The sequence below is a fragment of the Argentina anserina genome, chromosome 3 (genome assembly GCF_933775445.1).
Source record: "Argentina anserina chromosome 3, drPotAnse1.1, whole genome shotgun sequence".
NCBI classification, from domain to species: Eukaryota; Viridiplantae; Streptophyta; class Magnoliopsida; order Rosales; family Rosaceae; genus Argentina; species Argentina anserina.
Window position 1 is genome coordinate 16,796,525 of NC_065874.1, and position 16,434 is coordinate 16,812,958.

The 16,434-nt window shown below is 37.8% G+C and overlaps 3 protein-coding genes across 3 annotated transcripts; 2 read left to right on the forward strand and 1 right to left on the reverse strand.

Annotated features, from left to right (window-relative positions):
* Nucleotides 1-5,656: 5,656 nt before the first annotated feature.
* LOC126788986 (glucan endo-1,3-beta-glucosidase 14) lies at nucleotides 5,657-7,891 on the forward strand. Its single transcript, XM_050515030.1, has 3 exons — nucleotides 5,657-5,942; nucleotides 6,443-7,482; nucleotides 7,571-7,891. Exons 1-3 carry the CDS (start codon nucleotides 5,882-5,884, stop codon nucleotides 7,625-7,627), a joined length of 1,158 nt encoding a protein of 385 aa, XP_050370987.1. The 5' UTR covers nucleotides 5,657-5,881; the 3' UTR covers nucleotides 7,628-7,891.
* Nucleotides 7,892-12,592: 4,701 nt separating this feature from the next.
* Nucleotides 12,593-14,459, reverse strand: LOC126788994 (probable calcium-binding protein CML48). Its single transcript, XM_050515038.1, has 5 exons — nucleotides 13,970-14,459; nucleotides 13,848-13,894; nucleotides 13,037-13,212; nucleotides 12,847-12,865; nucleotides 12,593-12,724 (listed from the first exon to the last, which is right to left on the reverse strand). Exons 1-5 carry the CDS (start codon nucleotides 14,457-14,459, stop codon nucleotides 12,614-12,616), a joined length of 843 nt encoding a protein of 280 aa, XP_050370995.1. The 3' UTR covers nucleotides 12,593-12,613.
* Nucleotides 14,460-15,375: 916 nt separating this feature from the next.
* LOC126789007 (DNA polymerase II subunit B4) lies at nucleotides 15,376-16,266 on the forward strand. Its single transcript, XM_050515050.1, has 3 exons — nucleotides 15,376-15,547; nucleotides 15,633-15,751; nucleotides 15,931-16,266. The coding sequence occupies exons 1-3, from the start codon at nucleotides 15,384-15,386 to the stop codon at nucleotides 16,125-16,127; spliced, it is 480 nt and encodes a 159-aa protein (XP_050371007.1). The 5' UTR covers nucleotides 15,376-15,383; the 3' UTR covers nucleotides 16,128-16,266.
* Nucleotides 16,267-16,434: the final 168 nt, after the last annotated feature.

The following is a 16,434-nucleotide window of genomic DNA, read 5'->3' on the forward strand; positions in this document are numbered from 1 at the left end:
GGATCGAAATCCACTACACAACACCTGGACGCCACAACTCCCATGACTGACGCGTGCAACATCCCAGCCGGTCGAACAACCCACCCAACACGCCACCACTAGAAGATCTCGCCACTAGATTACTCCACCTTTGATCCGATCAGAGACAGGGAACGCCGATCCCATAGATTATCCACCATCACCCCTTCACCTGTAGTCTCACAATAGGAAGGGAGAACAAGATGAGGAGGCCGGAGCCACCTAGATGCTGGAGTAGAGTCAAGGTTGTCATCCCTAACCATCTTCGTTGTCTCGAGAACCACCATCACCACCAAAGAGGATGGCTAGGGTTACCAAGGGGAGGAGGAAACGAGCCATCGTCGCACCTACTCTTTATTCAAAATAGAAGAAAAACTTATCCCAATTATTCCTCATTTTTTTCTTGAAACTTCTTATTATTTGAAGAATTATTGGTGATAACAATTAACTTGAACCTATATAGGTTCTACTTAGGGCACATCAACGGGCCCGGGCCTTAATAAATTTAATAAGTGGCGGGCCGGGTATTTTCAAAAATACAAAGATCCAAGCCCGCCCACCTAAGTCGGGCCTTGCGGGCTTTTACGGGCCGGGCCTTACGGGCTTGTATTAGAAAAACAATATAATACTCTAATTTAAGAGTTTGAAACAATAAAAGAATTGTTAGAAAACATTCTAAAACAAAAATCACAAATAAATTCTAATTTCGAAATAATATCGATCGGCACCAATAGATGTGATCGATATATATATTTAGGGACCGTGTAAAAATTTCATCAAATTCGGACCTCGTTTAATCGTCGGAATTTTCGGTCAACAAAAAAAAGAGGCGTTTTCACATAATAAAATCTCATTGACCGGGGCTTTGCCAAATAGATTTCTTCAGTTCGACCACGCACGATAGGTTACAAAAATTAGGTGATTTCAAATATATAAACAAATTTCCACATTCGCATCTTGGTAATTGGTCCCCCCTTAGGGCATATTAGTGTTGTTTTTGGTTTACCGGAAATTCCGACGGTTAAACGAGGTCCGAATTGCATGAATTTTTAAAATGATCATTATATATATATATTGATCACATCGGATGGTGTCGATCGATTCCGAGAAGTTTTCTTCATATAGTCGCTTCATAATGTGATAGTTTTTATTATAAAACCTAATATAAGGTTATAATACATTAGTGGACACTTCGGCGATCGACAACTCAAATTCAAAATATGGTCGATCGACACCAGTAGATGTGATCGGTATATATATTTAGGGAACCCGTAAAAATTTCGTCCGTTTTGGACATGGTTTGACCGTTCGTACGAACGGTCAACTAAAAAAGAGGCGTTTTGACATATTTAAATCTCATTGACCGGGGCTTTGCCAACTAGATTTCTTCAGTTCGACCGCGCACGATAGGTAACAAAAATTAGGTGGTTTCAAATATGTAAACAAATTTCCACATTCGCATCTTGGTAATTGGTCCGCCCTAAGGGCATATTAGTGTTGTTTTTGGTTTAACGGAAATTCCGACGGTTGAACGAGGTCCGAATTGCATGAAATTTTAAAATGATCATTAAATATATATATTTATCACATCGGATGGTGTCGATCTATGAAGCACGGACACGCGGACAAACGTCCGTATTGCGTGTCCGACACGGACACGGACACGCTCGGACACGCTTGGACACGCGAACTCAATTTGGACACGGCCCGGACACGCGAGTGTCGGAATCGGACACGCACCAACTCATAATAAAAGTGAAAGTGCTTATGGCGAGAATCGAACCTTGGTCATCCAAGGCACCCAACAACTCCTCAGCCATTCCAACAGATTCAGTTTTTGTTATATTTATGCACACTTTAATATATATGAGGAGAGAAACTCATGATAAAAATAAAAATGCTTGTGGTGGGATTCGAACCTTAGTCATCCAAATGATCCAACAAATCCTCAACCATTCCAACAGATTCAGTTTTTGTTATATTTATGCACACTTTAATATATATACACATCTAAATACTTTCAAATTTTTAAATTATTTTTTAAATAAATATATATATATATTAAAATAATTTTAATTGACGTGTCCACCACGTGTCCGTGTCCAAAAAAAATTCTATATACCGTGTCTACGTATCGAATCGTGTCCAATACAGACACTCGTGTCCGTGTCCGTGCTACATAGGTGTCGATCGATTCCGAGAAGTTTCCTTCATATAGTCGCTTCATAATGTAATAGTTTTATTATAAACCTAATATAAAGGGTATGATACATTAGTTGACGCTTCGGCGATCAATAATTCTAGTTCAAAATATGGTCGATCGACACCAGTAGATGTGATCGGTATATATATTTAGGGAACCCGTAAAAATTTCGTCCGTTTTGGATATTGTTTGACCGTCCGTACCTACGGTTAACAAAGAAAAAGACGTTTTGACATATTAAAATCCTCTTTGACCGGGGTTTTGCCAAATTGGTTTCCTTGGTGCGACCACACACAATCGGTGATAAAAATTAGGTGATTTCAGATATGCAAACGACTTTTGGTGTTCGCATTTTGGTAATGGGTCTTCCCTTATGACATATTAGTGTTGTTTTCGGTTTACCGGAAATTCCGACGGTCAAATGAGTTCCGAATTGGATGAAATTTTTACAGGGTCACTAAATATATATACCGATCATATCTATTGGTGCCGATAGATCCCAAGAAGTTTTATTAATATAGTTGCTTCATAATGCAATAGTTTTATTCTAAACCTAATAAATATGTATGTATAATATTTTATTATTTGGCGGGCTTTTGGCGGGCCGGGCCCACGGGGTGGGCCGGGTTTCACACCTCTAATTTAAGCTCGGCCCTCTACCCACGGAAGCGGACTTTGACGGGCTTTCTCGCGGGCCGGGCCGGGTAAAAGCCCGTCGGACTTGCGGGCCTCCAGGGGCTTTTCGGGTCCGCGGGCTAAATGATGAGGCATAGTTCTACTCATGTTTCGTAAAAAAAAAAAAACGGTTTAACTCATGTAATTTGTAGAATAGCTATATATAAATTTGACCCCTCTTAATAAAATTTCTGAGTACGCTACTAATACTTATGAATGGTATTATTAGTTTCAAACTTTTAGGTTACGGCTATGTTTGCACCCGTGATTTATTGTATAAGGAATTATCTTTCATAAATCACTTAAATCAGATATTTTTATTATAACATTTGGTCTAACACTATTATCGGCATGTGCCCATCACATATTGGAGTCATTATGTATTTTGCTTTTAAACCTCAATGACTCATTCCTTGTTAACTGATGCACGTTCTACTTTCTCCATTTTTATCTTCAGAAGTTGATTTTACAAAAACCAAACGAATTAACTTCTCTTGCTATGCTCTTTCGTAAGTAACTCTTAGAAGAGATGACCTTTAAAAAAAAACTCTTAGAAGAGATGAAGTGGCCGATAGACGACCTCATGAGCCAGCCAGGTTAAAATTTCAAATATATCATATTATTTCTTTGTGCTAACCTTGATTCTTTGTGGCACTTTTACTGTTGGATGTGTCAGCTTTATTTAGCATTATTGGGTAATCAATTATAGGTAATAGCTGATATCCTAATATTTGTGGACAAAGTCACAAAGGAAGAAAACTTGATTACATTGAATGCTAATAATAAGATTGAACCCTAATATCAATTTAGCATTTGATTCCAGTGATGATGTATTGATAATGTTTAAATATGCAAAAAGAGCGTAGGTTCAGGTAAGTTATATAAAAATTAAAGGTTTTATCTTGTATTTGTTATATCAAGGACCAACATTCGTAATTAGGGTAATGATTCATTGATATATAATTGGGATATTATTCTTGATGACGTGATCTCTCAAATCCAAGATGAGTTGTTCAGCCAAGTGTCCAGTTAAGACCAATATACTTAGTGTCAAACTCCCAAATCAATCCATGTTCTACTTCACAAGAAGTCTGAGAGTTTGACACTAGTATATGAAGATCGGAAGATACGTATGAGAATTTTGGGTGGCCTGAAGGGTTAACAGTACAAGATGGTTGGGAGATGATGCAAATGACTCTGATCATGAATTCTATGATGAAAAAGAAGAAAATGTTGCTAGTGTCATGTTGACTCCATTAGGGAGACCAAATGTTGAAGTTAATTAATGATATTTTGAATAAAATACAGGGCTTGAGATTTTAATACATAGGTTGAGTTTCAAAAATGGTGAGAGCATCTCCAACAGTTCTTTTAAAACTCAAATAATATTTATTATAGAGGAAAAACATCAATTTTTAGCTCAAACAGATCATGTAAACCATCATCTATAATAGAGAAAGAGAGAGACAAAATCTCTAGATTTATAGATTTTTTGAAAAATCTGTATAAATTTGAAAACAATCTCTAAACTTAATTTCTTACCAAAAACAAATTCTCTCCATCCTAAAAAATAACCCGAAAAAATGAATTATTTATCTTTCTTTCTCTCGTCTTGGTATAAATTATGACATTACGTGATTTAATTTTATTTGTCTTTAATTATACAAATTTGTATTTAATTTTATACAATATAATAGATGAGCTATTGGAGTTGAGCCCTATTTTGTTTTAGAGATTTTGTGTTTTGATTCTCTATAACATAAATTTTAATTAGAGCTGTTGAAAATACTTTAACAAATCATACGAGAAAAAAAAACTCAACGTAAATTTACTTTTTCTTTATACAAATACCAATTCATACACATATTAAACATTTTTTTACACATTAAACGTGGATTTTTATTAAGCAGAACAAAGAGTTGGAAAGAGAAAAACATAAACAAAAAAGGTTAAGCATCAAATAGAAAAGAGGCATAGGAAATTTTGATCACTTTGTTTCCATGTTGCTAAAAGAAAAGAACCAAACTAATTCATCAAAAAGAAGCCAAGATAAAGGTACCCAGACGTCATTTGCATAGGGTTAGTTTAAGCTAGCGGTTTCTTATTTTCAATTCCTTTCGATCATTCATTCTCATTTTAGTCTTCGGTTTTGAGTTCAACTTTCACAGATGGTATAATCAAATGAGATATTGATCATGAAAATAATTTGGTGTCCTCCTAATCTGGTGCTTGAGGCGGTTGCTTCCTGGGCCTTGCCTCAACTACAGACATGACATGAAACGTTCACAAAAGGACATCACGTTAGAGGAGGAAGATACTATGGAATCTTGTTCCTTGTTTACCATTGAATTTCATGTGCAAGATAACATTCAACGATATGGTCCTATGGAGAATACAATTCAGATGAATTGATGCAAAAAACCACATTGAATCTAAACTTCTAAATCAAACCCCTTTGATTAGAAGTAAGCAAGAAACCATGCAGAAAAACCACGGAGAAGTTCGTTCCTAATTCGAAAAAATTGCTTCATAGTTTGAAGCAGCTTGACATGCCATCACACATTCTCATTCAAGTTTCTCACATGCCATCACTTCCATGTCGGTAAACATAAACCAAAAGATCAAACATGACTGTACTGTACGTGTATACATACAACTCGAAATTACAATAAAAATAAACTCCTCAATAAAACAAAAATGGGAAGGAAAAAAAACTATAAATCTATAACAACCGGTAGAGATCCACCACCGTGTAAACGAAAACAGAGCCAGCCACCATTCTCCATTAAAGAAATGCAGAGAATTAGCTTCTCATTTTGACACGAAAAGCAGAGGAGGCTTTATTTATTGCACAGTCTGTCCCTTGTATACATAAAATCCAAAGCTCCATTGTTTGGTGGCAAAAGCGATACGCGGTTGCTGGGATTACAGGGCAAAACAGCAGTCAGTGGGTGAAGCTGCGAAGCTCTGGAGATCCGATCAGTAATGGCAAGCTTCACCTACACTGTCTTATTCAGAATTATTCTCGTCCTTCTTAGTCTCTCAGGTTCGTTCTTTTGTCAAACTACTTTCCCCCAAGTTTCTTCTTTCTTTCTTTCTTTCTTTCAGTTTGGTTCCCCGAGGAGAAAGTGCAGCAGATAAAGAATAACAGATCCTAGTTTCAGCTTAAAGTCTCAGATTTTCCTTCTGGGTCCTCCTTAAATTTCATTTCCTCAACTGGGTATTATATACAGTTACATATCTCCTTTTTGGCTTTCTTCTCCAAAAGCAACTACTCCAAAATATGTTCTTTCATCAACTTTCCTTTTTTGGGGGTCAATTCATTTCAACTTGTCACTAATCTACAATGAGTTTATAGATTTTCCTCTGTTTTCTCATAAAACAAGTCAAATTTTCATTCTTTACCACCGCCATCTTTGTTTATTCGATGAAATTAGAGTGGGATTGTCACAGATTTATTAATGGCATTCAAATGGGGATCTCTGATTTTCTCTCTGTTTTTTATGTACTAGATTTATGACCTCTCTGTTATAAACTATGTTTCAGATTCAGCTCTGTTCCATGTGCAGAGCTTAAGCTTCGGCATCAACTACGGCCAAATCGCCAACAACCTCCCATCACCGCCCAGAGTAGCGGTGCTCCTCCGGTCCCTCAACGTCAGCAGAGTCAAACTCTACGACGCCGATCCCAACGTCCTCCAAGCCTTCTCAAACTCCGAGGTCGACTTCATCATCGGACTCGGAAACGAGTTCCTGCCCAACATGACAGACCCTTCCAAGGCTCAGGTTTGGATCCAACAACATGTCACACCTCACCTCCCTCAGACCAAAATCTCCTGCATCCTCGTCGGCAACGAAATCCTCAGCGGAACTGACACCAAGCTCATGTCGTATCTCCTCACCGCAATGCAATCAGTCTACACCGCCCTCGTCAACCTCGGCCTCTCCCAAACCGTCACTGTCACCACCGCGCATTCCCTCACCATCATGGGAAACTCGTACCCGCCGTCGGCGGGGACTTTCCGTGAAGATCTCGCACAATATATCCAGCCGCTTCTCAACTTCCATTCCCAAACCAAAGCCCCATTTCTCATAAACGCGTATCCTTATTTTGCTTACAAGGGCAGTCCCAATGAAGTTCCAATAGAGTACGTACTTTTTCAGCCAAACTCCGGCATGAATGACTCCGGGAGTAATCTTCACTACGATAACATGCTCGATGCACAGATTGACGCAGTGTACGCGGCAATGAAAGTGATGGGGCACACGGACATAGAGGTTCGGATATCGGAGACAGGGTGGCCATCGAAGGGGGACGAGAACGAGGCCGGTGCCACGCCGGAGAATGCCGGGATTTACAATGGGAATTTACTCAAGAAAATTGAGGAGAAGAAAGGTACTCCGGCCAAGCCTGACGTTCCCATTGATACGTATATTTTTGCTCTGTTTAATGAGAACTTGAAGCCCGATCCGGCGTCGGAGAGGAATTACGGGTTGTTTTATCCCAATGGAACTCCGGTGTATGATATTGGAGTAAATGGTTATCTTCCCGAGTTAATCTTTTCTTCATCAGCTCATGATATCAACGTAAGTGAATTGGTTATGAATTACGATATTGTGTGATTTCTCTGGTGAATTAATATTGACTGATACTTTTGTTTGGATATTTCCGCAGGCATTGTCGATCTTCAATTTTCTGATATTTCTTACGGTGTACTTGTTATGGAAATAGAAGGCAAGCTCATACATTTGTGAAGTTTTGGGGAAGGAGGGAGACTGGAACATACGAATTCCAGAAGATTTGTTTTGGAAGGCAGAAGGAATTCTGATGAATAGGTTATGGGTTAGCTCTAATTTTTATACTGTATATGCACCTTCTTTCACATTGATTTTCATTAATTTATATAGCAAAAAAGGTATGATTGATCTCACTAAAGCATATACACATTGCTGAACAATAGAAGAGAATTGATGAGAATTATGTTGCATTTTGTTTCATTTGGGATTCACCACTGTTTCATATATTGTCGTTCGATATGGGCTAATGTCGGCACAAAACGCGTCACGGACCTCACGGTGATTAATTAGTGGATGAGGGTTCATTGGAATTATATGGTAGCTTACCTCCACCGTCGTTACATTTCCTCTCACAACTTCCGTTTAACTTCATATCATAAATATCACAGAACCATAGATAATCAAAATTGTTATGTAGTGAGATTTGAAACCGGTTTCTTACGTTATCGCCATAGGTACTGTAGTGGGAAATATGTAATTACATCTTTAATGTAAGCTTCCAAATGAATTGGTATATGTGACACAAGGAGGCTGTCAAGTTCTGTCCACTTCATACGTGCACAAGTGGACTTTTTTTTTGAGTTTGATCAAATACAAAATGACAAATATTGTAAACCAATACATTAGGCTGGCATGCGTATCAAAACAAACCCAATTCGATGAATACAATGTGTCAATGTCATATAAATTGTTGTTTACCAAGGTAAAGGTAACGAGTCTCCATCGTCTCTATCATTCCACTTGTAATCATGCCTGTGGATCTTTTATGGGGAATAAACTTTTGTGTGGCTTCAACTTGACGAAAGTCCAAAATGGGTTCCATCAAAGGAAAAGGAAAACCCCGATTGATTCCATCTTTCTTTTCTCTCTTGCTCACTCATATTGAACCTTATCGTCACCGGCATTTGGTTTGTCATTTCGATATGTGAACGGCGAACTCTTATCGCTTAGAATAGCTACGGCTGTTTGTCTGCTTCTATAGCTGGCTCTATCTTCATGCATTTTCTCTGTTTAATGAGGCTTTGGAGGTACCTAGCTAGTTCCCATTTCAGTTCCTGGACTGAATTGCAAAAGAAACGTGATCCTTATGAACAACGAGACGAATTAATCCAATAAGTATCCGGGTTTTCAAATTTAGCTTGATTAGGGTTATGGAGCAAGAGTACGTACACAAGTTTGTCGACGTCTTGATATATAGAGATAATTCTTTCAATGCTTTGAGATTACTTGCCTTGTTTTACATCAGAACAGAGTTTCCCTCAACTCAAACATTAGCTTCACTTGGTTAATGTTCTCAGACCTTGTTTGTTATCTTTGTCACCCGAGAATGATTCTGAATTAGCCTTAGTTAAATGACGAAAACATATAATAATTCATGATGATTGTTTTTAAAAAAAACATGGCTAGCTACTACGTTGCAAACATCTGTACACTTAATATAAGGAAATGTTAATTGGTGCTTAATATTTTTGAACATGAAATCAGAAGCTTACAGATAAATTAATAATTTAATAACAAGTTGTGTAGAAATACATTAAACCAGAACTAGCTAGAAAAGTATAAAGTGTGTGTCACTAAATTAACTTAAAAAATTAAGCTTTCTATTACAAACGGATGGGGTTTGACCACGTTTGATTTGAAAAGGCTTAAGTTCTACATAAGTCATATTTTTACAACTCTAGCCAGATGCATGAGAGACTAGTTGAGTTAACACGACTGTATAACACTTGAAGGATCAGAAGGTATATTTTTCAAACCAGTGTAGATGGTCTATCAACGAAGCATGCAGCCGCAATGATTAATAAACTCCTAATTCAAATGAGCTTAATAGAATTTTGAATACAAGTAGTATATTGATCCGGTTAACCCTATTTCTGTGAAAATGATTGGTCAAATTAAACAAATGTTTACGACTAAAATGGAGGCATTTCGATCTTGGGGGATAGCTTCAGGTTTGTCAATAAAGCAGGCGCAGACATTAATCCTCTGTAAACGAAAATTCAACCTGATAATCAAGTTTTCTAGTTTAGTGCGGTGAAAACAATAGTGGCGTTTGTGGACGACTACTTGATACAACAAATGTAACATCAAGAAAAAGCTTCAGCTAAAAAGTGGAAGTCGCAATCGGACTGTAAGAACCATTAGGGTTTGCCTTCTCTAATCAGCATGGCCCCAAGTGTAGGATAAGATTGAGTATTTGACAGATGTATACATAGAGGAGGAACCCACTCTTATCATGAGAATTAATCAACAATATAAATGTTGTGACTAAATGTCTAAATAGATCGATCTTTCAAATACTCTGTTTATGTATAAACCACATGTTTCATGGAGTACTACGATATTAATCTATACATCTTGCTGCTGTTGGATCGGATGTGTACCAACTTTAATTACGACCAAAATCGGTCCTTATATGACAGCTTTGTTCAAAAGTGTGGAGCAATATCACCCATATGCATGGATTGATCGATCAATGACAGGTTTTAATTTCTATTATTATGATGTTTAACCGAATAAAATAGTGTGCGTCACGTAATTCAGTGCTTTTTGAACTTTTTGGGGCAATTTTTTAAAGTTTGAACATCTAGTTTCATGTTTTTTTAATAGAGAAATAGTAAATTAAACTATTAAAGGGAAGATCCTTGTGGGATCTAAGACACTTGGTATCAAACAACGAAATTTATAAGATACATGGAGGAAGATTAACCAAGGACCGTAGTTAGCAAGGTTTTCTGCCATCATTTTAGCGAATAATTAAATGATTGCAAGGATACGTATAAATTACATACTGTATCTTGAATAGTAGTAGCTAGAAATCCGCTAGACAACTTGATAGGAACCTTTAACATCTCAATTTGGAATTGAGATTCTTCTTCAACTTCAATAATATGGGCAAGACTAAGTGATCGGGTCCAAAGTAAACCAAGTACAAGCCATATGCTTTTTCTTGCATAACTGAAGCAATTCAAGCAAATCCAGACATCCAGTGGACAGAACCTATTCAAATATTGTTCCCAGATTACAAATTCAACAAAAATGTTGCGTTTTCTTAAGGACAGTGAACACACTCCCAATTTGGGCCAATTTCACCATCCACACTCTCACTTTCCTTGCTATGATGAACTAATCGATCTATTGAACGGGTCATATGTCTAAGATTGGAGAAGGTTTGGAGAATAGAGTTCATTTCCTAGGTGGAAGAGGAGACCTAGTATTCCTTCACTACTCCAGGTCATTCTTGTTGTTGATTAGACATGTTCATAAAGGTCTTAGACGTCAATGCTTGTCAGTACGTTATTTATTTTGATCCATGGTCATGTATTAGACAATGTACTCTGTACTTTTTAACAGTATTTTCCCACTGTCAGTCTGCGTTGAAGAGTAATCATAGGCATATACAGCAAACCATCAAGATCAAGTGTATAGTTGGGTGTCAACTAACATTCCCACTACCATATGTTACCAACTAGAAGAACATCATTACTTATAACCATGAACAAAAATGATCATGACAAATCAAAAGCCATAGCTTATAGACCAAACGCAGGGTTATTGGGATAATTATATTAGAGAAAGAAAAACATATATCTACTTAACTTCTAGCAGAAGCGGGATTGAAAATGAGAATAGACAATTAATGGCAAGAAAAAATCAAACGTGGTATCATGCTAACTAGTAGAGTAGGGCATCTGTTATTAGTTGAAAAGCTTTTCAAGCTAGCAAATTCTGGTATTAGAGGACCACAGCATTTAATAGTGAACATGTGTGAGAAGGGTCAATGATTTTGTATTCCTTATTAATATGCGATTCATGATGTTGTTGCATCTGCGTCGGGGAACAGATCATACAACCCAACATGTATAATATACTCCAGAATCCAGCAGACATGGACCCATCTGTGTGAAATATTAGTTATCCTTTACTTTAAGAGTAAAAACCCAAAATAGCAGTTGAACTGTCAAGAAAGATACTTTTTAATACTCACAAATTTTTATTACTTGAAATTGTATCTAAATTATTGTATAGTTATCGAATTTGGTATCTAAATTCCGTTAAATTAATGACGTAACATGTATTTAGAAGAACAAAATGGTATATATAAAAAACTCTTTATTCCCTCTCTCCCTAATTTTTTTATATTTTCCCTCCAAAATTCTCATAAATTCACTAAATTGATTGAAAATTTGGTGGACTTGATAAATCATACTCATATTATTTGTAATTTTCTTTATTTTTTATGAAATTTGTAATTAAAGATGAAAATCAACTCTTGTATAAAAAACATAACACAAGTTTTAGTATATATATATATATTTAGCAATAATAACAAAATTAATTTTAAAATTATTGTTTTGCCTATTACTTATTTGGTCAAAAAGTCAAAATATATGTCATATCATCAATTTATTAGAGAAACTAACGGATGGACCATATATAGTAACGGTGTAATACTTCAGGGACTATTTTGGGTAAAAAACAAAATTGTATGTACAAAAAAATACCTTTCATGATAATTCAGATATAATTCTGAGTTTTTACCCTTACTTTAATTCATTTTTTTAATTTATGAATTAAATGTAATTACAACCTCCCTATATCAAAAAAATAAGGCGAGGACAGAAAGCATAAATTTGAACTCGTCGTGTTTTTTTTTAGACTCCAAATGTGGAAGGCTCGACGTTTAGGAATGGGGACACATTTTCACGGTTCAATTACATAACCCTTGTGTAAAGTATGACATTTTACGGAGAACATGCCGACAGATGGTCTTAGTTTACATTCACAGAAAGATACATCTCTTCCTCTTACTGATCAGATATACAAGTTCCTCTAAAAAAAAAACCACTACTCTAAAATTAAAGTGTAATGTACATTACACAACCATTAAAATACATACATCTAGAACAGCAAGAGCAAATCAATTATATGACACTAGAAATGGGATGACCATAGACATAAATGCGTTGTAACTGAATGTGGCTGAACCAGTACATCGCTTATCCTTCTCTTTAAACTTCTCAGTCAAGCCCTGAAACCATAATAATACTGATTTCATCAGAATCTGGCAATAATTTGATCATTTCAGAAAATAGAAAGGTTGCTTACTATCTTTTTGGTCAAGAAATTGCATCAAACCAGTTAGAATTTTACCTTTACAATCATCCCACATCTGCATGTCAAACATAACATTAATTAAGTCAGAATTACCACTCACAGGATTGTACGTTAAGAGAACAAAACAATGTTGTGTCTGAAGCTAGGCTAATGATATTGAAACTTAATGGAAGGATGCCTGACTGTTAACTACACTACAAGTTCTATACGAGAGAAGAATCCTTACTCGACAAAGCTGTCGAAGTTAAGTTCAGCTCGGTGCCCACTTCCATCTTCGTACCTGGAAGTCAGAAGCTGAAGAACCGTAGGCGGGACTGCAAGCCCTAGACCAAAGAGTGCATCTCTCAACTCTATCACATCAATCTTCCCGCTTCTATCTGTGTCATATTTCTGAAACATGGTCTGCAAGCAAAGGTTTAATTAGTACGTACTTCAGCATTGCAATTAGTAGAAAATTACATCAGATTTATGTTATCTAAGAGCAGTACGTTTGCAGAACAACAAAAGGGCTTAACACAAGCCAGTGGCCAATTCTTTCTTTATCAATTCAAGAGCCAATGACGATTAGTAGAAGGTCGTCTATTTTGTAACAAGATAATGAATAGTAAAAGCAGCAATTTGGCTGTATAAGAATATCATGTATCAGATCAGATGTATGATCATGTATCAGACTATCACCGGCCCATATGTTACCTATATAGTAGAAAACCGGAACCAATATTATCGCCATGAATTATAATCTAATAGATTCATTTCTTAATTATCAGCTTAGCTGCAACAAAGCTTCACTATTGCACACGACTCTTAAAAGTTTCATGAGTGCGTTCAAATATCAAACATTTGAGTAGCATTGAAATGATCCCTTTACGAAATGTACTTTCAAATGACTGAAATGAAAAGGCCAAAGACAAATAGGGGCAAATCCCTCTTATGCTGTTTTCTATTTCCTTAGAGAATTAGAAATTGAAGATTCTAGCAGGCCATTGTAATAATGATCATCAATAGGAACATATATATTGCAAATATGTCGCACTTACTCGCCATTCCCCAAGACAACTCCAGACTGCGGCAAATTCCTGAGGAGCTGTATCAACAAAAAGTGAAGCATTAGATATATTCTTGTCATAATTCCTGCAATGACATACAACTTAACACTGACCAAGTTTTAGGATATAATGATTCTTTGGGTTTTTGAAGAGAAACATGAGCAAACGAATGGTTCTGAGGCTAAACATATGGTAGGAAGAAGAAAGAGCCTGTTGCAATTCATTGTCATCAATGAAGCCACTACCGTCCTTATCCACCATTTGAAAGCTTCTAATCACAGCCGGGTCGGTCCCGGGTGGAAAATCCCCACCCAATCCCTCATATGAACAAGAAGACGATTGATCTAATGAAGAAGGAGACAAATCCTGCTCCGGTTGGTCGTAACTCCGGGCGTAACTACGTGCGAAACTGCGGCCGTATTGTGAGTGAGGCTTACCATAGTAATAGGTACTGGCCGGAGGAGGAGGAGGAGGAGGATGAGGATCACCGTCAGAAATGGTGGTGCCGTAAACTTCTGGTTCCTGGTGGCCGTAGGAGTCAGGTAACGATGGTGCAGAGGGAGCGTGTGATTCAGAGCCATAGTTGGCATCAGAAAAAGACATTGAGGAAGAAGAAGAAGGTGGAATTTTTCCGTCGGATTTGGGGTGAAAATTGAGAGGAGAAGCTCGTCGTCAGGGGATATGTTATGCGTTTCAAAAGATTGAGGCGGTTTGTATCATACAAGGCGATGCGTGTGAATGAATACGGAAGCGCGTGGGGGATATTGCGATGAACGTTCTCCACTTCTCATGCAGTTTCCTAATGCCTTAGCGTTATTGCGTTACCAAAAATACTCCGGTGATCGTTATTTTCATTTCAGATATAACTCGTTGAGCCGTTGCACCCAAATTAGCAGCTACATCATCTACATGCCTCTGCATCCATATCCAAATTTGGGTTTTACCTTCTTTTTTTCAAATGTCAAACCATGAAGTGTATGTACGTACGTAGCAACATATCATGATCCACCTTATGCGAAATATGTCAAATTTGAGTCGTGTGAGACCACCCTAGACAAATTCAGATGTAATTACCCTAGTGTCAAACATAATTTACCAACAAGACATGTTAGATCTTCTGTGTCTAAGTCCGCCTTAATTTATTCATAAAGATCGACTACTCTACTCAGACGGGGTTTGATCATCAACCATGTCACTTCCATGGTTCCGCCGTCGCAACCTGCTGATCAACTGTGTCCACAGTACATGCATGAAGAATCGTATTATTAGATATCGATGACATTTTTTTTACTATTATTTGAAGGACCTTAGAAGACAAGAGAGCTTGTGACCAAAAATATAAGAGCACCGAGGAGAATCGAATAATGGGCGAAGGACTGAAAGGAGCCTCAAAAATGGCGGGTCAGAGGGTAAGAAGAAAGGCGGGAAATGACCGACTAAAATTACAATATTGACCTCCACCCCTTCCCTACACCCAAAAGGCGAGTACACCTCTCTCCAGGTTAGTCAGAAAAAAAAGGGTAGGGAATGGAGAAAGTGGCATCGGAGCTGCCGAAGACAATCGTGCGCCGCGTGGTGAAGGATAAGCTCTCCCGGTGCGCCAAAGGCGACGCCGACCTCAACGTCCACAAAGAAGCTCTCAGCGCCTTCTCCGAGAGCGCCCGCATCTTCATCCACTACCTCTCCGCCACGTATTTCCCCCAATTCTCTCCTCCTTTCTACTTCAATTTCAATTCTCTCTTTCGCTAGATTCCCATTTTGGTGCTGCTGCTGCAGAGCCAACGACATATGCCGGGGATCGAAGAGGCAGACGATCAACGCCGACGACGTTCTGAGAGCGTTGGAGGACATCGAGTTTCCTGAGTTCGTCGAGCCCCTCACGGCCGTTCTCGAAGGTTAGATCAGTTGGTGTTTTTAATTTTGAGTTTTCGGGTGCACATAAGGTGTTCGGTGAAATGCTCGAGTGAATTGTTGGATAGATGTAAAATGCAGCGTGTGGGTGTGGGTGTTTTTCTTAATGTCATTGGTTGTTTGGATGTATGAGAGAATCGGGGCTTGTTGTTTGCGGTTGCAGAGCTGAGGGAGAAGAATGCCGGAAAGAAGGCGGGGACATCGAAGGCCAAGGAAGTGAAGAAGAACAAGAAGAGGAAATTGGAAGAGCCGCCACCCAAAGAAGAGGAAGAGGAAATGCAAGAAGAAGAAGGAGAACAAGAGGAAGAAAATGGAGATGAGGATGGCAGTGATGGTAGTGAAAGCTCGAGCAAAGAGTGATCAATTTCTGCTAGTTATTCGTATTGATTTTTATCTTTAGGGCTGTAGTTTGGATCTGAATTGAAGTTCATGTTTGTTAGAATGGTTTCCTGAACAATTACTCGTTCGATTCGCAATCAGAAATCATGCTTCACGATAAGACTTGAGAACATAGCCATTTCTTACACTGCATAATCTGCTGCTCAAATCCAGGCAACAGAGGTGAGCAGCTCATCTGAATTAACCAAAGTTTTCACACCACGCAGGTGCCTCGCAAGAACTTGTATACGCATGATCCATGTCGTACTATTCTTATTCATCATAAATG